We start from the raw sequence: 25702 nt of genomic DNA, 5'->3' as shown, positions 1-25702 counted from the left end.
CCTGCTGAATTCGGATTGGAGAATATTTGCTTTCCTCAACTTCCTGGAAAAGAAACATGGGGACTCTTCCACCCTAAAATCCCTGGTGGCCACCCTGAAGTCTGGGCTGGAGTTCTGATTAGACTGGGACTGGAGGTGCCAGAGGGAAGTAAGATGCAGAAGAGGTAGGAAGGGGAGGAAAGGGCACGACTTAAGTATGTATGCATCGTATTTCTTCCTTTGGCTTTCATAAAACTGCACGATGATCTGGTTACTTTCTCCGAAGTTTCCTGTGCCTTCCACACCATGAGCCAGTTGGATGCTTCCTGGTCAGAATTAAATACGGAGTAAGGCAGTTCCTTCCTTGCTCCCTCTACCTTTTAAATCATGAAATTGTTAGCAAGGCAACTCAACAATTCATTTGATGGGGCAGATACCTGAACAAATACCCTCTTCCCATCTTTATTTCATCTTCTTCCTGTGCTGCTTTGAAAAAATCTTAAATAGGAAAGCATCAGCCAGAGCCTCCCTCTGCCTGAGAAGACTGCAGTATACACCGCCAGCAAAATCCTTTCTTTTTTGCCCTTTTGAAAATCTCATCCGTATGCTCTCGGCTTTGCTTCCACTCTGACGTTTGTGACTTCTACTTATGTACACACTCCTAACACCTGTTTCAGTGACTGTGATCATGTGAACTTGTCACCCTGACCTAGCATGGCGTTCTGAACCCTGGCCTTTCTGTGTGTTCTACCCACCACATCTCTGCTGTCTCGGAGGTCATGCTTGTCTCCCCTGTTCACTTTGCCCCCTCACTGTGCAGTTGGCAAACGTGTCCCCACTGTGGATGTGACCCCACTGCCAGTCCCTCGGAGAACTGCTTAGCACCCCCTTTGCCAGGCCTCTTATTTCTGGCTCACACCTGCTGCCCCTCTGTGGGTTGTGATTTTAGAGTTTCATTTGAGCATTCTACTTTATCCCCTTTAAATCTCATTTTAGAGCTCTCCTGTTTAGTCTTCAAGTCTCCGGCCAAAAATATTTTTCTTGGTTTATGTGACAAGCTCCCAATTCCTTGCCAAGGGGCCCAGCATCCAAATCCATGGTCCAGAGGAATAGGCGTTCTCAGCTCAGTTACAGAGCAGGCCGTGTTCCCCATACACGCATGCCTGTTTCTTCTAAAATCTTGACTAACGGCTGAGGAAGAGACTAGAGCATCACCTCTGCACCATGTCCCTTAGTTTCCTACCCAAGATACCAGAGTGACCAGAGATACTAACCAGGATTCCTCTGGATGAGTGGCTTGTTCCCACACCCATGGCCAGAAGGGAGAAATAGTCTATGGGTTATTTGAGCACGTTTACTCCTTTTTGTCTTTAATGCAGGGGTTTTCACTAACGTGAACTGAGCAAAATATTGGTCTCACAAGATTCTCTGGGGTATGGGGATTCTGTGGTCAGCTAAATTTGGGAGACTAAATAATTTATCCTGCTTTTGCATGGTCTCAATAGGTTAGAATCTACATATACTAAAGGCTCTACATTATCAGACAGAAAAGAAATAGATTTAACTTTGAATTTTCCCATGATTGGGCTCCCCTGTCTTCCTGTGCCTCTCCTTTTAATATCCCGTAGAATGCACTTTAACCAATGCTAACTGCTTGAAGAAGACAACCTGATAGTGACTCCCATAGGCGCTCATCAAACCTCATGATGATCCTGTTAGCTGTTCTACTTTCCCTTCTCCAGAAGGTCCAAAACTATCTCCTTTGGGTACAATCTTATACTTTAATTTTTTTTCTCCCCAAAAGGGACTGGGCCTTCCCTCTTTATTTCTATGTTATATCTACTTATTAATCAGACTCTGATTCTGCTTTATGTTCTCTTTGACCTTCTGAGTGCCTTTTCTTTCTGGATCATTTCTTTTAGGATGTCTAAGAACCCTTCATCAATGCAAAGACACTGACCTCTTAGGTTTCCTCAAGCCTATTCATTCTCTCCTTCGGTAGGAGACCAGTTTACATTTGCAACACCAATAATTTGTGACCATGGTGGAGCAAAAAAAAAAAAAAAAAGTAATTGGCCCCCATCATATCCCTAAGTTTATATTTCCTGGGCATCCGTGTGACAACTTGGAGGCCTACAGATCTTATGAGGCTTGGAAAGGTGTTTGACTTGCACAGTGGTTTTTAAAATTGGAAGATATTTTACATAAACACCTGGAGCCCAGCTTCTCTTGAGAAATCACATCTGTTAACACTGGGTTGCTTTCCAAACTGGCAACAATTGACCAGAGCTGAGTACTGGCTGCTCCCATTACACAGGGTATATGCCCTCCACTTTGCCAGAGTTACCACCACTCCTTAAAGCTTTATATCCTCCCACTTCCCTCACTTACATTAACTGCCTGTCTCTGCTGACATTTGGATTTGTGACCCCTCATATAGACCGCTGTAGTTTCCTCCTGGGAATCTTCCTAAAAGCTGCCTCAAAAGTGTCTCTCCCACTTCCTTCCCAATCTGATCCTTTCCATCTGTGCTCTGGTACTTTTAGTTATGAGTTCTAATATGTGTCTGGTTTGAAGGTCTGACCAGCTGCAGGACAGTAAGAGTTGAAGCTGTTGGTATTTGTAAAGATCATGTGCACAGAAATGAAATATCAACCCAAGCCCACCTTTTTGGGCGAAAATTTTTTTCAGGTGTTCTGTGTTTATAAATCAGGTATAACCTGGTAAGTTATCAACTATTCAGCAATCATGGAACACCAAGGAATGAACTCGTCCTTTAACTACTGCAGAAATAGCTTAAGTTCATGTGTACCTTGCCCCTGAATTTCCCACTTTGCACACATGGATGGTTATTATGAATGTTAACATTATACTATCAAGTCTTGATAATTAAGGGACAAGTTATCCAGTCCCCAAATCTCTTCTTCTTTTCTAACCCATTGACTTACTGTTGGTCATTTAATTTTTCTGTAGTACACTCATCTACAGCTGGGTGGGGAACACGATTGTAAGTACAAATCATGAACCAGGCCATCAGCTCAAGCTGGAGGGCATCCTGCTGTATTATCCTCACCCCCAACCCTGCACGTGTTTGCAGAAACCCTGATTATAAGCAGCCTCCATCCCTCTCCCTACCCAAGTTCAGGGATGAGGTGGGACAGAAGACAAAAGGGAGAACCTGATTAACTAGAATGCTCTGTGTTGACGGCTCCAATAAAAGTTTCACTGAAACTAACAGTTTGGGGTTTTAATTTATCCATGACATTCCTACCACCTCTTGCCCTATGGTAACCCAAAGCTGGAGATTATAGACACACTTTCAGCTCATTGAGTTCAAAGGCAAGGTAGGGTACTTGGCTTGATTGGCACTTTGGAATGCTCTCCAGAACGGCCCACTTTCAAGATTAAAGGGACTCTTCGTTCAACAGAATAGAAAACATCTTGTTACTAGACAGTGAGGAATTTCAGCCTAAGTGTAGGTTCAGTAAACATGAATATTCAGCAATTATGTTAAGTCCCTGATACTTTGGCAACTTGAGGGTATAAGAACACTCTTGGAACGAGGAGAGCCCCTCATTCATTGAAGAGCATTAGAAGGTTGGGAAAAGGCTTTCTTAGTAAAATGTGAAGTGGTAAGGCAAAAAAACCAAAAACCAAAAAACAAATTAAAAAAAACCCCACCACTCCTACAATCTTCAAAGTAGAGATCTGTAATCTTCAAAGTAGAGCTCTGAAGTCCTCTCTCAGAGTGATGTTTGTAGAAGGGATGCTTATACTGGGAAGGGGGTTAAAACCTAAAATCCAGTCCAAAGCTAAGATTCTATATGTTGCTATTATAGGTAAGAATCACAGCACTATGCATTTAAATGAGAGATTCTGCCGTGTACTCATATATATACTGCTGCATGTTCTCCTGACAAATTCCTGTATAACAAATAGCATCATACCAGCACCTGAAACATTTCAAATCCATCTATTTATCTACTCTAATTCTCATAAGCATCTTGTGAGATCATTGTAATTTCCATTTACACGCCAGAAAATTAAGAATCAGAGAAGTGACTAACTCGTGAGGGATTAGCATCTACATTTCACATAAGGGTGACACAGCCTGAGATATGGAGTTGTAAAGCCATTTGCTCAGGGTTTCTTGAGAGATAATTCACTTATTTCACTAAAGAGAGTTACTGAGTTTCCTAATAAGTATAGCAAGAAGATGAATTCAGAATTTCCTTTGGCCAAATAATGAATGCAGTAAAATTTTCTTTAGCAGATGTTGATTTAAATGAGGAATTAATCACTTGAATCTTTCTTGAGAGTATCTATTACTCTTCCAAACTCCTTTCAATAAAACATGTGCAAGTATGAAGAGTTTAAGGAAAATATATTGGAATGAATATGCTAATCACATCAGCTCTAAATATAAAGATGGACTCTGTATCACAGAAATGCCCCTATACAAAAGGACAGTAATTCTCCAATGTTTTAATTAGTAAAGTACAATAGAGGGTGAATAAGATCTGATATTCTTTTCTCTGGAGCTAAAAAACAAACAAACAAAAAAACACATTCTGCTAAGTTTAAAAGCCACCTAAGTCAACTTCTGCATGAGAGAATCTGAAATTGTGGGGGCAGAAAAGAGAGAATGACTTACGGATTTTTTTTCAATGGATTTCTACTTCCACAAGCAAACAGCATGCATGAAGGTTCAGAGTTCGTAGGAAAGTTGGTTGGTTTCCACAGTTTTTCTGGCCCTGATATGTACTATCTCCCCCAGGTTAGCAGAGCTGGTCCCCCTTATTTCTATCCTCTTCTTTCCGTTTGCCCCTGGGGTTACCTCTCCTTCTCTCTCCCTGGGTCTCTGATTTAACAGCCTGCACTATCCTAACCCTTCAGCAAGGCTCAGTATATAAAGGTCCCCGTGTTTCAGGAACCCTGACATTTTGGCTCGGGAAATACTTGGAAGAATAATTTATTCCTTCATTGATATTTTCAACACTGATATTTTCAAAAAGCATTTGCTGACTCTCTACCTCACCATCTACCCGCTCACCTACAGGATAAAGTGCAAACTCCTGGGCAGAGCACCGAGACCCTGCTGTAGCTGCCTTCCACCTCACCCCAGAGCCACTCTCCTTTCCTCTTGTGTTCCCGTCTTCTCACACTTCTGCCCTTGGCCCAGCCTGCTTCCCGCCTCCTAGCACACACCCAGTTCCTGTCCTCGTGAATTCCCATTCTCTCTCAAGCTCACGCTCAAACGTAACCTTCTTTCCGTAGTCTCATCCCACTTTCTCAGTTAGGTGCTCCCATTCATTATTCATGTCCCCTTGTTAAAACAAAGCTCACCATATTATATGGTTTTTCCATCCTTTGTGAGGGTTTGAGGGAGGGTTGGTACTGGGAATTAAGTTGTGTTCCCCAAGAAGATCTGTTGAAGTCCTAACCCCCAGTGCCTCAGCATGTGACCTTATTTGGAAATAGGGTCTTTGCGGATGTCATCAAGTTAAGAGGAGGTCATACTGGATTAGAGTGGGCCAAATCCAATGACTGATGCCCTTATAAGAGGAGGGAAATTTGGACAGAGAGACACAGAAACACAGAGGGAGAAAGCCATGTGAAGACAGAGGCAGAGATTGGAGTGATGCAGCTACAAGTCATGCCAAGAATTACTGGCAACCACCAGAAGCAAGCGAAGAGGCATGGAACAGATTCTCCCTCGGAGCCTGGGAAGGAACCAACCCTGCCGACATCTTGATTTCAGACTTCTAGCCTCCAGAACTGTGAGAGAGAAATTTCTGTTGTTTTAAGCTACCCAGTTAGTGGTAATTTGTCACGGCAACCTTAGGAAACTAATACAGTTGCTAAGAGCCTCTATATATGCTCATCTTCCCAACTAGGCCCAAGGGCTTTGGCAAGTAGGGCCTGTGGTCATCCATCTTTCCTCTTGGCCCCGGCATCATGCTGACAGAATAGATGCTCAATACGTTCTGGCTGAATGAGGGCATGTGCCAGCACCACCCTTCTGGTTTTAAGTCAGTGGTTCCCCAAAGGGTTCAGACCCTGCTCTGAGTGAGCAAGCTTGTGAACGAGGTAGAGAGAGTTTGGTGCCAAAATGATGACTTATAGAAGAGGAAAAATCAAAGTAGGAAAAAATGTGTCAAAAACCTTGTAGATGGGCTTCCCTGGTGGCGCAGTGGTTGAGAGTCCGCCTGCCGATGCAGGGGACACGGGTTCGTGCCCTGGTCTGGGAAGATCCCACATGCCGCGGAGCGGCTGGGCCTGTGAGCCATGGCCGCTGGGCCTGCGCGTGCGGAGCCTGTGCTCCGCAACGGGAGAGGCCACAACAGTGAGAGGCCCGCGTACTGCAAAAAAACCAAAAACCAAAACAAAAGCAAAAAACCTTGTAGACGGATTCTAAGAAAAAGCAGAGGCCAGGGCTGGGGGTGGGCAGGGAGGGACTCTTCAGAATATTTTAGAGTGCATTTTGAAACAAGTGCTAGGTGATGATGAGGTCTCAGAGGGAGATGTCATCCCAGACTGAGAAATTAAGGGCACGTGGGGGGAAGGTGGGAATAATGGAGCAAGCAAACAGTAAGACTGGCCCCGTGTTTGGGAAGGAGAACTTTATAAAGGGCCCTGAAGGCAAAGCAGGTGCATTTAAATTCTATAAAATGGGACGTGGGTTGTGGCAGCAGATTCTCGTGGGGCAGAAACGGGACAAAAGCCACGAGCAGCTCCAGGTAGGGTGGGCCTGAGAGGGAAGCGCATCAGGATGGGCCAGGGGGCTGCTGAGGACTTGCTGAGGAGCAGTCATCTTGGGGCCCAAGTGGGAACTGAGGAATAAAGCAGGTGAGAGGTCTCTCGGGGACCCCCTGGTCATTGGTGGGGTGGGAGGCAGGGGCTCCCATTTGGTAGCACAATGACTCACTCCTGGGCTCAGAGAAGATGATGTGTTTGTCAGCCCAGATGAATGAGGCTGTCTTCTGTTTTTAGAAATCTTTGCAAGACATTCCACAATACTTCTCTCAATAACTCATTTTAGCCTTTAATATGTCGCCAAGCCAGGAGATTCTTCCTCCCATTCCAAACAGCAATTCCTCACTTTAGAAGTACATTCTTCCCCTCGCATTCTTTCCTGAGCCAAGAGGAAGAGTAAGGAGGTGTGGTCACTATTTCCTGTTGTGAATCCTTCACACCCTTGAGGCCCATTCCCCAAACATTCTCTGCTTCTCCTCTCCAGGAAAAATGATTTTTAAAAAAATTTTTCTCATGGGCCTTGTTAATTGTCTCTGTGGCTCTTCTCTTGTCTCTTTCCTGAGTGCGTCTTTGGTCATGGGGCACCAAACTGGGCATTCACGGAGGCAGGAAGTATAGTGGGAAGAGTGGAAGCTGTGGAGTCAGACAGACTAGGTTTGAATAGCCACTCCCCTAATTAGTTGTACGTTCTTGAGCAAGTTGTATAATCTCTCTGAGCCTCAATATTCTCATCTGTAAAATGGAGCAATAACATTTATGTGCTCCTTGGAGAGTTGTACCAGTTAAAAATAATGCACATAAAACTCTTGAAAGCACTCAATAGATGATGGCTCCTATTGTTAGTATGAGTTGGAGCAATGCTGATTATATTGGGCTTATCACCTTCGTGAGCACTTTAATCCAGCCTGATAGTCATGCATGCTTAAAAAACTACACCACTGCACAGTCCAGATGGCAATTCTTGCTACCTCTGATGGTCACGTAAAACACAAACTGGTCTTTTTCAGATATAGCAAAACTATGTACAGGACCAGGAACTGTGCTAAGAGAATTATATCTTTTTATTTGCTCTCCACAAAAGTAGAATTGCATAACATATCAAGTAGTTATTTCATTTGCAAAGGGACTTGAGTAATACCATCTTTAAAACTCTCATATTAACTGAACAAAATCACTGGAATTTTTTTAATTGGAAAAGACAATAAAACTCCCACTGCAGATAAACTCACTCCAATCAGCTCCTTTATATCATTTTTCTTTTATAACCTGTAAGTGCTACTGGGTTAATAATGTTTTAACCCAGTGTATACCATGTGATCTTAAGTAAATAAAATTGTGCAGCAAAGTGCTGAAGGAAAATACATTAGAATGCTAATAACGTTTATTTTTGGGGGGGATACAATAGGATTTATTTTTCTACAACAAGCCTTTATTTGAATAAGGAAAATTTGTTTAAAAAATAGTACATAAAACTTTATAAGGACATATTATCATAATTATTTTAAAATACATATATCAAGTAAACTGCTGGAATGCACAAAAATGGCAATATTATGTTTTTGAGTGATGGGAATATGAGTGATTGGTTTTTCCTTTAACTTTTCTGAACTTTACAAATTATTTATAATGATTTTGAAATATACTATGATATCATACTATATGATATATTATTAAATTATATAATGATACCTGTACTGTTATTTTATTGAAGATACTCTGTCTAAATGAAAAAAGTGCCATGTTTTTTTCATGACTCCTACCCTATGACCAATAGATATTTACCTGTCCCTGTTAGAGAATTTCCAAATCTCATAGTTTTAAGGGCTTTTCTGAGTCATTTAACATGACTGTTATCTATGTGGGTTCTGTCTTTGTAATAATAAGAATGTTAATAATAATAATAGCTGGCATTGACGTGCCGAACCTCTGTAACAAGCATTTTAAATGCACTGTTTCATTGGATCTTCAAAATAATTCTACGAGGTAAGGCACTTGTGGTAGGCGGAATGATATCCTGAAGATGTCCATGTTCTAACCCCTGGAACCTGTGACTATGAATATGTTACGTTACGTGGCAAAGGGCAATTGAGGTTGCAGTTGGAATTTAAACTGGCAGTCAGCTGACCCTGAGGGGTGAGATTATCCTGGGTTATCCGAGGGAATCCAATGTAACCACAAGAATCCTTTAAGGGGAAGAGGGAGGCAGAAGAGAGACTGTCAGAGGGATGCAATGTGAAAAAGACTTGACTGGCCATTGCTGGCTTTAAAGATGGAAGGTGGCCACAAGCCAAGGAACGTGGTCAGTCTCTAGATGCAGGAAAAGGCAAGGCAATTTATTCTCCCCTAGAGCCTCCAGAAAGGAATGCTACCCTGATGTGACCTTGATTTTAGCCCAGTGAGACCTATTTCAGACTTCTGCCCTCCAAAACTGTGATGTAATAAATGTGTGTTGTTTTAAACCGCTAGTTTGTGGTAATCTGTTACAGCAGTCATAGGAAACTAATATAGTATTATATCCCAATTTTACAGGTGAGCAGACTGAAGTTTAGGAGAGCAGCTTGATCAAGATCACATACAAGTGGTTAGTGCAACTCCAGAATTTGAATCCAGGTTGTCTGATGACAGAACCTGCCCTCCTGGGCACTTGGCTCCACTGGAGCTCCAAAATGATTGTCCAGTGCCTGCTTGGGCATAACATGTGAAAACTCACCACACCTGTTCCCCTACCCATCAGCCCCCTGCACTTGAGGATGGCCTTAACTGGTGGAATTGATGTCCTTTATATGGGGCTCAAATTGGTCTACCCAGTCACTTTTCCCATTGATTTTTCACTCAAAATAACCTAATTCCTCCTTTATGAGAAGCATTTTTAAAATATTTGAGGCCAATAATCACTTCTTCCCAAGTCCCCTCTTCTTTGGGTGAAACAATCCCCAATTTAGCCCTTCCTTATAAGACATGGTTTCAGATTCCAGCACTTTCCTGACCTCTCCCTTCTGGAAAGCATCCAGACTATCAACACCCATTTGAGGACCTAGTCAGTTCCTACCTTACCGTCAATTTGTGCACTTTGATTTTCTTCCATGAGGTTATCATGCTGACCTTAACCCTTCTGAACTTCATCATATACTATATCTTGAGCTCTTTGATGCAAATATTTCTAGAGAGCAATCAATAAATAAATACTGATAACTTTTGGAATATCTGGCCTAAAGACTTGAAAACAAAGCTGGCTTTCAAGTTCCTTCTGATATCATCACAAACTGATTCCACTCTTCGTTGACATGAATCATACCTGGCAGGATATGTTCCAGCCTGGTGGGGGCTAGAAGAAAAGGCCTGTTAAGCTACAGTAAGGAACTGTTCTGGCAAACAAGCAACTTTGTAAGGAGCCTTGAGATATCATAGGCTGCTCGTGTGTACCAGTCTGAGAAGTTGTGCTGTCTGTTCCAACGTGGACTGGGGAGCCAGGGGGAAAATGAAGGAAATGTTAAGAGTTCATGTGACTTCATATCATTTAAAATACTGTGAATCTTTAGAGTAGAGACCTGCACACAAAGATCAACAACAGCCTCCTAAAATCTCTGACCATCCACAGCTTTAAATGATCTATGTTGCTGTTCCCTCGTTCCTGCAAATAATCAAGGGCTGACTGTAAACAAATAAGACAGCCAAAAAAAAAACCCTGGTCTTCAGCAGTTGCGTAATGATGAACGCCTGGTGAAAAAAACACGAACCCATATTTCATTCATTTCACTAGCTGCGCCTCTCTCTAGGAGGGATGGGGGATAAAACATTTTTGTGGGCTAGTATAGAAACATTCGACTAATTAAGTAAGTGGTTCTGTCAGACATGACTTGAAGACCTGAAGGTACTTGAACACAAAGCATAAGGTTTGCATTTCCTTTATAAATACATACAGGAGTAAGAATAAAAACAGAAAACGCCATAATCAACTTCACTTGGGGCTTTTCTGAATCCTACATGTTTGAAAAAACATAGTTTGATATATTGAAGCAAGCAGGTGCAGACAGTTTGGACTTCTGAGTCCTACCTAGGGCAGGTCTTTCTTGGGCTGCTGAGTATTAGATAAGAAGAAGCAAACCCAATTCAGGCACAGAATGAAGATTTTAACCCTGATGTATCTGCTGCTGTGGTACATTTATGCTCTGGGAAAGTCAAAAATCTGGGCTGTAACACTGGGCTCCCTCACAGGGCTCCTGGAAAGAATAGCTTAGAATGGTCTCATTTTTAGATACAAAAAGAATATCTTAAGTAAATGGTGATACAGTTTGTGCTTGTGATTGCAGAGCATGCTACAGGTATTCAAGAGAGGAGGCCTTTTTGCTTCCAGAATCGTATGGCTTGAGCTTTGCTGGCTTCTACTTTGCCTCCCACAGAACATCTCTGTGTCCATTTAAAGCGGGAGAAGAGATGCTCGGAGGGTGAGGGGAGAGTGAGCATCAGCGAAGGAAGGGGAATCACACCTCCAGTGTCTGACTGCCCTGGGCCACCCGCCTACCCACCAACTGTGCACTCCATGGCCCCAGCTGGTAAGCCCAGATTTTCCATGGAGCGCATGGCACCTGTCCTGCAACTCCCTCTTACTCACTCCCACCCTGTTCCTCCAGTTATAATGTCAACAGGGGTCTGTGACCCCTACCTCGATCCTGCCTCTAGCCTGAAACTGGCATTTGGACTTAAACCCCCTGGTCTTCAGACCCCAAATCTCTGCCTCTTGGACACCCATGGAGCCAATGAAGGGAACTTTTTCTACAGCTCCAGTCTGTAGAATCCAATCCAATCCTGGCTAATTGGTGCCATCTTCCCACCCCCTAAGAGGATTTGGACAGATTCAATGTATCACAGGTGGAGTCTCCTCCAACTTTTAGCTGTCCTCCAACTTTTCAGGTCAAGGGCCATGTCAATGAAGCAAAGACTCTATAACTGAATCCCACTTGCCACTCCACCAGAAGAGCCTTTTATTGTCAATGCCTTACTGGCAAATTTAAGGCAATGCTTTCCTCGTGCTTATCATTCAATAATATGCAACGACAAATATTTACTAAGAACCTACTATGTGCCATGCACTTACACATTATCTCATTAAATACTTATAGCAACCGTGTAAGATTCAGGGGAGGAAGCAAAGGATTAAAGAGATTAAGTAACTTGCCCAAGGTCACATAGCTAGTAAGTGGCAGGGCCAAGTTCTGATGCCAACTTAGACTATACCCTGCTGCCTCATTCTACAAATACCTATTAAGGGCTTAGTTATTTGCAAGATGTATTGCCAGCCTCTTAAGGACTCAGGCTTCATTAGGGCTTCTGGGGCACCCCTCATCAGCTACTCCACGGGCCTGGCTCCAGGAAAGTGAACACTCCACAGCCCGCTCATTACTCAAGGGCTTTTGGGAAAGGTGGCCAGCTTCTGGTAGGAATGAAGCTCTGTTTTCGGTCCCTTTCAAGGACCTAACAGGAAATATCTTGCTTCAGCCTAAACTGCTGAGGGACATATTCAAGTGGATGGCACTCAGCAGGTTTGTAATACCACATTCCTCAAGTGCTCTGAGTTTCTGAGCAACGGTGAAAAAATTCCATAGTTAGACTTCTCTTTCTGGATATTCATTGACAGTGACATTGGAATTAGGTAGCTTATATGTATCTGTCCCATACATACAAAACGCTTCACAGACAGTGAGTCCAGAAACTTTGTGGGGGACAGGTTCTTGGATACCTGGAAGACACTGCTGGCTCCTCTGCTAATTCTGACTACCGCCTGTTTGAGGGACTGATAATCCGTCCCCCTCCTCCCCTAACTGAAACCCTCTTTCCTCCATTCTTTTACCTTTATTGTCAACTCCCCACTCTGTGAGCCCTGGCAAATGTGTCTTCATTTTTTGATCTCCTCTCTCCTTGCTCAGACCAGTTCATAGCTGTGAGGTCTGTATAGCTGTATAGGAACCCACCCTGAGAAGGGCCCTGGGGTTGGTTTAATGCTCTGCTGTCACTGACTTGAAATTCTTAATGATTTTTGAGCAAGGTGCCCCACAATTCACTTTGCACTGGGCCACACAAGTCATGTAGTCAGCTGTGCTCCTTGCTGTGGACACTGAGATAGGGAGAAGAGTCCCACCGCACGAGGTAAGCGTGGTGGGATAGCTGCGGTCCCTCTCTCGAACTCAGCAGGCAGTTCGACATACAGACCATCCATAAAGGTGGATCCAACTGATAATAGCTCCACCTTCCTCAGCCTCAATTTCTTCATCTCTAAAATGGGGACAGTAGCATTTACCCTTGCATGTCATTGCAAGCACTGGGTGGGATTATGTATAAAGTACCCACCAGAATGTTTGATATACAATTGGTGTTTGCTTGATGCAATCCATGGAAGACAGCAAGTGCAGAAGACAGAGTTTGATCTCTAGAATCAGAAGCTAGCTTAAATCAGATCAGTCCCGCTTCTTAAAAATATGTATGACCTCGGCCGGGTGACTTGGCTTCTCCCAGCCTCAGTTCCATTATCTGTAAAATGGGAATGTTAGTATTTACCTTGTAGGGTGGTTTGGGGATTCAAATATTCTAATGTATTTAAAATAACTAGTTTATCACCTGGCATGTAGTAGGAGCTCAAAAAATAACAGTTCTTAGTTTGATTCCCTTACAACACAATTTCTGCACTCTAGACGATTCATTTACAAGCGATGTTAGGATACGACCATTAATAAGTGTCTTATACTATACAGCTTCCTGTATACTCTATGACCTACAATATGTAGCCTCTTTGTATGTGAAAATCATTTTGTAAAAAATATTTGAGGCTTATTTCTTCTTTGCTAGACTATGAATTCCTTGAAGGCAGGAACCATGTCTTATTTACCCTTGTGTCCTAGAATACCTTCTAACACATTATATAATCTCAGGTGAATTAAATCTCTCTTTTGTTTATGCTAACAATGAGATGATAAATTTCATAACATTCCTAAGTTAGCAATTAGTAATTAGCCTGTTAATGATTAGGAAGCAGAAGGAACTCAATATAGCCCTATCCCTGCCATTAAAGGTCTTCTAATATTTGACATCACACCTGGCTCATCATCCAGCATCCTTGGGTCTGGCTCTTACTCCATGAACAAAACGATTCCACAGGGAACATCAGTTGTGTGCAACCAACCACCTTCCTTGCCAACAAACAACCTGTGTCGAGAGGTCACTGGGGGAAGAATTTCCTGAAACCCCAACAGTTGAGTCATAATTTGATGCCTCTTAGGACTCAAAGAGGGCTCAGAACTGTTACTTTTCACAGTTTGAGCGGTCATGGGTCCCTTCAAGAACCTTCTGATAGTTATGGACATTCTCTCCAGAAAAATGTACTCAATATCTTACATACAGTTCCAAGGTGTCTTCAGACCTCCTGCAGCCCTTGTACCTAGGTTAAGAATTCTTGTTAGAATAGCCCAGAAAACCGAATGAGCAACGCAAAAGATTCAAGTTTCCTCATAAATTCTAGCCCTGACTAGTCACATTCGCTTGTTCAAAACAAAGCAAAACAAAACAGTTACAACTCCCTAGATTTAACCTCAGGGTTATCCCTGAGGGCCTAGTCCCAGGCATTAACAGTAAGGGCATCCAGCCAAGCAGTGACTACTCTTTGGAAAACCTAAGTTTAGCTGAGTAAAACTAAAGCCTTGTTTGATAATATCATTTACATTTCCAAATCCCGGTATCAAGCTTTCTTCCTATCCCTTGTGGCCCTTCCTAAATTTAGCTGCTGGTGTAATGGGGTAACCATGGCAACAACCACCTGCCTATTTAAAACCATCTCCAAAGCTAAATAAGGAATCCTGGAAAAACATGGCTGCTCGCCTGCCTCTCAGTGGACAAACTGTGCATTCCTGGGTATTTTCAACATGAGCAAGCAGGCAGGGCAGAAGCAACATGGACTCAGAGTTCTTAATAGGAAGTGTTCTGGGACCTTGTGAGACAGCGCCTACCTCTACGCCACTATGTCTTCACTTGTTAGAAGGCACATGGATTTACATGCAAATCCCTGTGTCTGGCATCCTTAGGTCACCACATGACCTTGACCTCAACCAGGTGAAGAGTAAGATACACACCTAACTGCAAAGAGTAGTCTTGCTGATGGAAACTGGGAAGTGGGGAGGAAAAGCAGTCATTCAGATCACAGTGAAACTGTTCATACTTTGGGTTGAAATGAACAGTTACAACTTTTTTCCTGACAGAGGTATCTTTCTAACTGTACTTAATCATGTGGATAATTGATGACTGCTCTATTTATGTCATATGTTGACCTGTCTATTGATTTTTGCAGTATGGAGAAATTCTTCCCTCCTTCTGCTTCCTTGCTCTCTGCAAACTGCGGAGGTTTTGCTTCTTTCCACTAAAGGAGGCCACACAACAGGCCACACTGAATAGCTTGCTTTTGCCCAAGCAGGCTGTTTTCCATCACTCCTTTGGATCTTTTGGTACATTTGGTTCCTTCTCGCTGGGTTGACCTTCTCTTTCTGTCAACCTGGAAAGTAGTTACTTGTTTTCTGTGTCTTGGTTCAAGGCATCTCTCTAGTTGGAAGACCCTCCACATCAAATTCCATGCCATTGCTTTATGTCACTTTGATTCATATCGTTTAACACAGATCACTCTGCAATGCTGCTTTCCAGTCTGTCTCCACACCTGCACCATGAGCCCCCTACCCATGTCTATCCAAAACACCCATACAACAGTGCCTGGTACTGTTTTCAAAAGATACATTCATTGAATGAATGAACAGAACCCCCCCATGGATTTCACAAACATTTGGCATCTTATCAAGCATGTATGCATGAGTATGCATAATGGTATCTGTGTAAAAAGAGGACCTTAAAAGTCTGGAATGGATGGAAGAGAAGTAATTTTTTAAAGTGATTTTTTTGGTGTATATATTAGAGTGAAAAAGATTGTGAGAAGAGCATCAGTTGATCTGTACGTTTGTGACTATAATAGGAATAGGGGCTGAAAATATACATGTTAATAGTGTTCTGTGAACTGACTTGGTGTGTGTGAGGGAAAGTACATTCGAATAAGGTTAGCTCAGCTATTAGACTCCACAGATCACTTTTCCTGAAGTCAAAGTAGCTTCATTATGTTCACTTTCTGATCCCGAAAAAGACTTTCTGATTGTTGGTTAACCTCCCAGCCATGGGGTCCGGGGAAAGGAGGAGGGATGAAAATGATGGAGGTCTGTGGGAGTGCCTGGCTTTAAATGAACGTGTGCGCGTAACACTGGACTGCTGCTTGGTGGGCTAAATAAAGTCAAGTCTCTTAGACTCAAACTGAGCCCAAATTAATACCCCCTCTCCTCCCCACCTGCCTGAGGGTGGGGTGGGATCAAGCGGTCACTTAGATGAGGTCCAACAGAAAGGAAAGAGAAAGAATGCAAATTAACCACCGAGAAGAGGACAAGGAGGAAGGGAGAAAGGTAACTGAGCAATCCCAGGGTGGCTATATGCTACCCGCCGGCAGAATGGTTTGACTTTGCAAATGATCTGGTTTTCTTTTCTGCTTGGTTTTTGGACCTCACAGCCTGCCTTCCCAGGTGCGCGGGCTGAGGCTGGGCTCGGGTGGGCTCCCCGCCTCTGCAGGGCCTCCCTCTGCTGCCCTCTGCCGGCAGGGAAGGCGGAGGCGGAGGCGGAGGCGGAGGCGCCGCCCTCTCGGCCCTCTCTGCTCGGGATGCGAGCCGCCATCCCCTCCTCTTTGCGACGAGGGGAAGCTGAGGCCTCTGACCCCTGCCAGCCCCTCACCCGAGGAGTCAAGGGACTGGAGCTGGGAGCAGTTGGTTTTGAGAAAGCGGCGCGCCCCAAGAGGGGGATCCAGTTAGTCAAGCGCAGACCCCCCACTCCCCAAGGCGGGCGCACCACGCCCTCCCTCCTGGCCCCAGGCCCTCCCTCTGCACACCATCCTCTGCGAGGGGAAAGGCCACCAGACTGCGACAGGTTTCTGACATTGCTTTCTTCTTGGAAATGGAAGCCCTCCTTCCGGCAACGTGGCAGGAAAAGCGCTGGGCAGCCGGGCCGAGAACATTTCGGTGAGAGCAGGTGGAGGCCTGGGACCGGTGGCCGCGCAGGCAGGGCAGGTGGGCAGTGCAGCCCCGGCTACACCCGCTGGGCCCTCTTACCTGCTGTTGAATTTTTCAGGGTGTTTCTCTCTCATCACGTGGAATCTGTGTGCGATGGAAGCATCCTGAAAGGCAAAGGGACAGAAAGCAGATCCCTGGTTAGTGGTCCTGACCCTGCATAATGTGGAAGGAAGGGAAGCGAGCGCACTCTCTCACCGAAATCCCCCAGATCTCACAGGGGAGACCAGGGAGGCCCCCACAGAGGCTGGACACCAGGTCCAAGGTTAGGGGCCAGTGCCCCCCATCCTGTTATAGTCTGCAATGTTCACTCTCTACCCACCTGAGTTCAGGGAGAGTGAAAGGGGACGCGGCTGCCCTTTGGGGGCAGGGAGTGTGTCTGGGTCTGTGAGCAGTGAGAACGCAGAAGCCCACGTGGGGCTAAGTGTGAGTGTTTAGAAATGCCTCACCCTATTCACTCTTTAAAAAAAAACACTTTGTATTCTGGAATATTAATAAGAAGCTGCAAAAATAGTACCGAGAGTCCCTGTGTCCCTTTCACCCAGCTCCCCCCAGTGATAACATCTTACATAACTCTCTAAACCAGAAAACTGATGTTGGTAGATGCTGTTATATATTAACTCTTAATCATCCATATCAGTAGACAGAATTGGTAGCACTGGATAACAGGCTTAGCAGATAATTAAAAATATATTTAAACTTCTGGCTTCTGCCTCTTGATCACTCCATGGAAACAACTCTCCCTAAGGTCAGTAAGAGTCTCATTATCACATTCTACGGACACTTTGCTGTCCTCCTATTAGCACATTCCTTTGCTGCACTTTGGCCACCTGCTCCTCAGAACTCACAGTTAGGATAGTTCTCATGTCACCATGCTTCCGGGCTCTCCATGCTCGGAGCAGAACTTCACAGCCCTGAGCCCGTTCTGCAGCCTACACTCCATGCCACGGGCCATCTTGAGTTCTCATAGTCGTTACTAGCACGTAGCTGCTGATGTCTCCACAGTGTATCACTCTAGAACCAAACCTGAATTTCAGTCCTAAAACTGAACTCATCTTTCTTCCTCAAATTTGGTCCTCAGCCCTTGTTAATGGTCTCCTTTTCCAGCAAAAGAATGTGCTATGCCCCACCTTCGCAGCTCAGGCCTCCCCACAGCACATCTGGGGGGGGGGGGCGCAGGTGGTGGGTTTTAGAAATAAACAGGCTAATTGAGCTAGGAATGGTGGGGGTGTGGTGGGGGAGGGTGGGAGGGGAGGTGGGGAGTGGCGACAGAACAAGGGAGCTGATTCAGATTTGTGCAGGGAAAAAAAGATACAGAAACTCATTTACTGGACTGTGTAGCTAAAAGAAAACTCAAATTCCACCCAGTGAATTTTCAGCTAGTGCATATTAATTCCTTTTCCTGAAAATTCAACAAAAGAAAATTTCTGAAAAAATATATTTTTTTAACATCAGGAGGTGTAGCTCAGTGCAAAAGCTTATTTTGAGCATGTGCTGTGTGTGGGGAGTAAAATACAAGCTGAGGGTGCGGACAGAAAATCCAGAAGCAAGTTGGGGGCAAAGAGGAGCTTTTGTAATATTTGCACTTGGCAGAGAAGTAAACCCAGCTAGCAGCCCCTGTTGAAAGGCAGACAGGGCAAGTCAAGGATATGGGCTTATTTTATGGTTGGCAAACACTCTTTGCTGAAACAATGTATTGGGAATTTAACATTTAAACCCTAGTTATTGATTTCTTTGTTAGTTTTTTGTTTAAGACACATCAAGAGTTGAAGTTTAGGCACCCCTGTGGACAACGGTGGGAGAGATGCAACACCCTGGGGGGGCCTCTGTCCTCTGGGCCTATCCAGCCTGCACAGCTTCTCCAGGCAGGAGCACTTCATGCCTCCAGTTCCCTGCTCTGAGCAAGTTTCGTGAACACTCTGAATAAGATTCATGTGACATCTGTCAAATCCTTCTTTAGAATTCAAGAAAACATTCCATCTACTTGTGTTCTTCTGAAGCACTAATTTTCTTCTGTCAGGAAAAAAGAAAGAAGAAAGAAAAGAAAAAAGCAATCACATGTTGCCTGGCACAATTTGTATTTCACTATCCCCTGCCCCCAACGCTGTTATGACTGGCTCCTGGTTTTTTAATTCCCTGGGATATGTGCACAGGCCCCTGCCCTCTGTGTAGTTCCAATTATCCTTGTTTTTTTTTTCTTTTTCATAACTAGGTTTTGCAAAGCTTCTTTTCACAAAGACCAGCCTTTACAATATTACTAGTTAAGCATGTGGTTCCTAATTTGACAATGTAATCCCGTGGTAAATACACAAAGTGGTCAGAGGGAGTTGAGCAGGTCCTCTGCTGTTCAGTTTTGAAAAGGCAATGCTGGTAAAGACTCTGACCGTGGTTCTCTACCTGGGGATTAAAAAGAGAGGCAAGATTCACCTCCCTCCTCTTCTGGGCTTCTCTGTGCCAGGCACTGAGCTGGCTGTACTTACATTCAGTAGTGACTTCATTTAAATTTTAGAAACCAGTGCTACTATGGTTCCAACCCTTTCTTGTAATAATTCCAGCAAAATGAGACTTCTGTTCGGACGGTGGGGGTGGAGGTGGGAATTGCACACCCATTTCTGATGGCCTCATTCTCCAGGGTCCTTTCTATGAGGTGTGGGGTGAAAAGGAGATAAAAGCAGTATGGACACATGGCTACTCTTTCCTGAACTATAAAATTCCCAAGTGCAGAGCTGGACAAAAGACTCTTGTGCCCCTTCCAAATATAAGCAGTAGTCATTTGGACTCTGAGCTATTTGGATGTCTAGGCCAGTCCCGTCCAATAGAAATAAATTAAAAAAATTTTAGTAGCCACATTAAAAAAGTGAAAAGAGGGCTTCCCTGGTGGCGCAGTGGGTGGGAGTCCGCCTGCCGATGCAGGGGACACGGGTTTGTGCCCCCGTCCGGGAGGATCCCACATGCCGCGGAGCGGCTGGGCCCATGAGCCATGGCTGCTGAGCCTGCACGTCCGGAGCCTGTGCTCCACAGCGGGAGAGGCCACGGCAGTGAGAGACCCGTGTACCAAAAAAAAAAAAAAAAAAAAAAAAAAAGTGAAAAGAAACAGATGGAATTAATTTTAATACTACATTTCAATTCACAAATATTATCACTACAACATGTAAGTAATCTAAAAATCATTGAGATATTTAAAATTCTTTCAGGCTACATTTTTGAAATTTGATGTGTACTTTATACTTATAGCATCTCTCAACTTAGAGTAACCCCATGTCAGGTACACAATAGCCACATGTGGCTAATGGCTACCATATTGGACAAGGTAGGTCTAAGTCACTTTGGCAATCTATGGAGATTAAAAAAAAAAACAGAAAGGAGACAATAAGACACATTATTGGGAATTTGGCTTGTTCTGAAAAATGACAGCAGATTGGGGAATGAAAAAGAGTGTAGACCCCTTGTCCAAGACACCTCTCAGTGGGGCCCGGCCCATTGTTCAAGTACCTTCCTGGCTCTCATAGGTGACAGACAAGAACCTGAGGCTGAAGGAATTTAAAAGCTGCAGGGAAATGATGACTTTCTGACAAATTCCCTAATGGGTCTACCATTGTGGAAACTGAGCTGGTAAAGTCTAATAAGTACAGAATGTCAGGTAGAAGCCGATGTGTGGCTTAGTGTAATGACTGTGGCTTCTCCTTGGCCCTTGGGTTCCCCTAGCATCAGAAATAGATTTCATTGACTCAGGGGATTAGCTGTTTACTCATCCCGTTAAGGCTCAGTGAAAGCAGAGCCTTTGAGGTGTTCAGAATTACACATACCACAGGAATTATTTTGCAGTCCCAAACTTCCTGTCACTGATACCTGGCCATCCTGACATGTCTGCAAATCCAAAAATAAAGAGCAGGGATGAGGAGGCCAGAGAAGTCAGAGGAAGTAGCATCCTGAATGACTGTGTTTAAAATCTCCTGCCAGTGGGTGTTATCACGTCTCAGGGCTGAGAAGGCCAACAGTCTCAGCTCTTCATTGGTGGGGAGCTGGCATGTCTTGTGGGTGATGGGAATGTGGTGACAGTGAGGCCCTTGTCACTCTCTCATTAGGGTAGGAGTCTGCCCTGCTTATCCCTCCATCTATTAAATGGGTTCAATTGGCACCAAGAGGAGTGAGTGAACTCATCAGGGTGAATTCTTTACCACCCAGGGACACCATGGCAGCGGTCACCGTCACCACCTTTACAAGTGCAGGGCAGCAGACATTTGATATCAGTAAGATATTCCAGGTCCTCCAAAAGAGGCAAAGACTGCAGCTCTCTTTGCCAAAGGAGTCTGACTCTAATCATCTTAAGGAAGTAAAACTGGGGGTTGGTTTACATACTATTCTCCTCTTACAAAGTTTGGGAAGTCAAATAGGGAGCAAGAGCTTCTGCAAATGTCAGCCCCAGATTCTCTTAGGGTTACATGTTGGCTACTTGTTTTCTCAAGAATTTCCCTTTCCAGCTTTTAAAGAGTGAGCACACAAACCCTGCAAGCATTTTATTGAGACAAGGCTAAGGGTACACCAGTGAGATAAAAACAATCCTGGTTCTTCACTGCTTTGCAATAAAATATTAAACACGCACAAGCTAAAGGTATATGAAAAAAACAGAAAGATTTTGTGAAGTTATTCATAATTTGAAAGATGAACCGATTGGATTATTATAGGTCAGCCCAGGGCAAATAAATATCTTGACCGCTGAAAGAAACGGAGCATCTGTTCCTATGCATTTCCCTTTTTTTTTTTTTTTTTTGCCGAACCACGTAGCATGCGGGATCTTAGTTCCCCAACCAGGGATAGAACCCGAGCCCCCTGAAGTGGAAGCGTGGAGTCTTAATCACTGGACTGCCAGGGAAGTCCCGCTATGCATTTCCTTGGGGGACAATTAGTCTGTATTCTTTCCTTCTTTTCCTCCCTCCCTCCCTCCCTTCCCCCCACCCATTTCCATCTTATTTGTAAGAATGAATTAAAACCATGCTCAGTTTTGGCTTTTGGGATTAGGGCTTGGTTATCTAGTTGAGGGGAAGTTGTATCTTCCTTTTCGGCATGGTCATCCATTTGGTCAGCAATACTAAGTGAATGTCATTTTTTGCATATGGCGCTTGGCACAGATGGACAGGGAGGCCTTAGGAATCCTGTTTTTTCTGGCAGCCAGAGCTGGGCATGTTAAGAAAGAGAAGACTTGGAGCTGAGGACTCTGAAGGCAGCCGTGGGTGTAACCTGCCATCTAGAAGCTCCCAGGCAGATCACCTAGTCTTGCGGCTCAGCTTTCACTTCTGGCCCATGGCTTACAGGAGCTGCTTTCCCCTCCTTTCTATCTTTTCTCTCTGTCATCTACTTCAGATCTGGGTTCTGCTCCTGTGAAGAACCACTTCCTTTGACCATCCTTCTCTGTTCTAACGGGTTGTCTTCACTCACTGAGGACTTGATTGGGACTGTCTGCATCAGAATTATCTCAGGCCCTTGTTAAAAATGCAAATTCCCAGACCTTGCCCGGACCGACTGAATCAATATGAATCAGGATCTGTCACAGGGCTGGAATCTGCATTTCTGACAAAAGGTACAGGTGGGGTATAGGCGAGCCATCACGCACTAAATTTTAAGGCCCGCCTCCCCACCCAATGCTGCTGCATTCGGCAGCATGGAGATGGAGGGCTGTGCAGAGGCTGCATGGCTCAGGGTCTATAGCTAGGTGGGCTCTGGAACTCGACTCTAGTGATTCCCGGCTCTATCACTCACCAGCTTGGACTGGTCTCTACCTTTCTAAGCCACAGATCCTTCTTACAAAATGTAAAAGGGCAAGGGCTATACCCACCAATAGGGACACTGTGCCTGGCGTGCATTAGGTACTCAGTACATGTCAGCAGGTTATCCTCTGGTTTAGGAAAAAGGACACGAGTTTCTGTCACACTGTAAAGATGGGAAGCCCGTGATCCAGAAGTCCTCTGAGCCCCCGAACACCAGACCTGTCAGTCAAGTCTGATTTGCAGAAGCTGAAGACTGCGTGAAGTGGAACCTGAGCAGGTGGTCCCAAAGTAGAGGGGCTTTTGAGCCAAGAACAGGAGGGAGAGGTCTGCCTAGGTCACTGGGGGAGGAGCTGGAGGGTGCTAGGGAGAGACATCTCCCCCCATGACGGCAGGGGAGCTGGGGAGATAAACCATATCAGGACAGCAGAGACCCCTAAGTATGTTTCTCGTCCAGCGCCCCCATCCTCTCAGAGCCTGATCACGGGTCCAGCAACGAGGGTGCGAGGGAAAGACATCTCCCCCCATGAGGGCAGGGGAGCTGGGGAGATAAACCATATCAGGACAGCAGAGACCCCTAAGTATGTTTCTCGTCCAGCGCCCCCATCCTCTCAGAGCCTGATCACGGGTCCAGCAACGCCTCTGTCTTCTGTTTTAGTAATAGAAAAAGAGGGCGGCATTGGGAGTCAGAAAATGAAGGCAAATCCCTCAGTCTAATCCTCTATTTCCTCACTTACAGAGCGGAGGTAGTACTGCCCTCCAGTGTAATCATAAGAATCAAAATATCTGTGAATACGGTAAATTTTAAAATCCCATAAATATAAGGTATTATTATTATTCCTTTTCTCTTTCACGGTTCTCCTTTTAGTTTTCTTATTAAAAAACAAAACCCGTTCCTTAACCCTGCTCTTCCCTCAAGCTACCTATCATTTCTCTTTTTCTTTCCTTTTTTTAAACCACCAACATTTGCAAAAGAGGCACAGGTTATGATTGAGATGATCACACAGTCTTGGTCTGGAGGGCCTTATGTGCGTATGAAACTGGGCAGCATAATTCCCAAGACAGGGAAGCAGAGAGGAAGGAACCTGGCTTCGGAGCAAGGTACAGTGTGTGTGCGCTTCCTTGCCCGGTGTCCTGAGGCTTCATCTGTAACATGCGGATGGTGGGGACAATACCTGCAGGATTGCTGTGAGGACTAAAGTCTAGCACCATGGAGGGCATACAGTAGGTGCTCAATAAATGCTAGTATCTTTGTTGCACCTTCCTCCCAAGCCCCAGTTCTGTTTATGAAAATGATCGATAACTTTTCTCCCCAGTGCTGCCCCAACAGTTTGGGAAGCAGTGTCCACCCCATGCACTTTGGACCAGAAGCTGAGTTCAACAAAACAAACCAACTGAGCTGTGCTATATGTGATGGGAGCTAGGGGAGAAAGAGGAACGTGGTGCTGTCCTTCTACCGTGTGTGTGTCTGTGTGCGTATGTGTACGGGTGCGTGCGTGTGTGCGTGCATGTGTGCGTGTTTCGGGAGGGCTGAGACAGGCACGTTAAAACAATCCCTTCAATCTAAGGCAGAGGTGAGCACAGAGGGCTGTGGGAGCACCAGGGGGAACACAGAGCTCAGCCTGAGGGGTCAGCCAGGAGGAGATGCCCCAGAGGCTTATGAGCTCTTGGACTGGGCTGGGATGAGGGGAGAGAAGAGGAGAGATGGAATTCTGAGAGCTAAGCCAGCAGAGCCAGCTTGAGACAACGTCTTCCCTGGAGGATCAGAATTTCCAATTCTGGAAGCTCACCCGAGAGTCTCCTTCTGACCTCAGCTCTTGGTTATTTCTTGGTGTCGCTTTTCTTTAATTACTTCAAATTATCCCAAGGGTAAATAGGTCTTTTGAAAAATGTGCTGTTTTTTGAATGATAGGGGCAGGAGCTTCCTCCATAATCATGGGCGGGGCTTGGTGCGATAAGGATGTCCATGTCCAGGCCAGATGCAAGGATGCCTGGACCTGAGTCGAGGCTGGGGACAGCCGGGCTAGGTAAAGAATAGGGACCCAGAGGGGACAGTGGAAGACTAGAACCCTTCCTGCCCACCCAGGCACTTGTCTCCAGTTCAGAAAAGCCATCCCTGGCCAACTCACCACGCCGATAGAGAAATAGTTGTTCATGAGGTTGTACGGGACCTGGTCCCCATTCTCCGCCTCCTCTCTGGGGATGACTTCCAGATGCCAGCGGTCCAGCATCACCAAGGGGCTCTGCTCAATGTCCTTCAGGATTTTCGTCAGGCTGCCCCCTTCATAACCTGTGGAGCACAGCACTGCATTTACCCCCAGAGCAGAAAGGCTAAGTTGTTGCTGATGCAGCAGTCGGGGCAAGGAACCCCTTGGGCATCTGGGGCCAGGAGACTCCCCAGTGTGTCTGTGAGCCAGAGCCACTCAGGTTCCCTGGGCCACAGAGAAGGAGAGGACGATATGGAGTATTAGAAAGAAGCTGGGGTGATCTGGAAGCCAGAGTAACAGGGGTAGGGCTGGGTGCTGGCCAAAGATGGGCAGGCCTGTGTAGCTGAAGTGAGCCCTGGGGAATTGGTGGGCTGGATGGTTGGGAAGCTGCACATGGGAGAACTAAGGATCTGTTCCAGGACTGTGTCATGATGGAGATGGACAGCACCGTAGGCAGAATTTTAAGATGGTCCCCACATTTCTTGCCCTCCGGGTATATATACCCAGCAAACCCCCAGGACCTGTGGATAAGATGGGGTAGTCACGGTCATGATTTGGTATATTACATGGCACAGCTGACTTCAAGAAAGTGAAATTATCCTGAGTGGATCTGACCTAATCAGGTGTGTCCTTAGAAAGACTGGGCTTTCCCTTAAGAAATAGATTTGAGGACTTCCCTGGTGGTGCAGTGGTTGAGAGTCCGCCTGCTGATGCAGGGGACACGGGTTCGTGCCCCGGTCTGGGAAGGTCCCACATGCCGCGAAGCGGCTGCGCCCGTGAGCCATGGCCGCTGAGCCTGCGCGTCTGGAGCCTGGGCTACTCAACGGGAGAGGCCACAACAGTGAGAGGCCCGCATACCGCAAAAAAA

At 45.2% G+C, this 25702-nt stretch overlaps 1 protein-coding gene across 4 annotated transcripts in view; it reads right to left on the bottom strand.

Moving 5' to 3' along the window:
- Positions 1-25702, bottom strand: part of DGKG (diacylglycerol kinase gamma) — a 164734-nt gene that overhangs the window by 65719 nt on the left and 73313 nt on the right. For all 4 annotated transcript variants that reach the window (XM_007451383.1, XM_007451380.1, XM_007451381.1 and 1 more), the window contains 2 exons: positions 24757-24917; positions 16908-16972 (listed from right to left, as the gene is read on the bottom strand). In XM_007451383.1, the coding sequence (XP_007451445.1) occupies positions 16908-16972; positions 24757-24917 (226 nt within the window). The remainder of the gene's footprint in view (positions 1-16907; positions 16973-24756; positions 24918-25702) is intronic.

Source organism: Lipotes vexillifer, unplaced genomic scaffold, assembly GCF_000442215.2.
Source record: "Lipotes vexillifer unplaced genomic scaffold, Lipotes_vexillifer_v1.1 scaffold513, whole genome shotgun sequence".
NCBI classification, from domain to species: Eukaryota; Metazoa; Chordata; class Mammalia; order Artiodactyla; family Lipotidae; genus Lipotes; species Lipotes vexillifer.
Note: the sequence above shows the minus strand (reverse complement) of the source record. Positions and strands in the feature narration are given on the sequence as shown.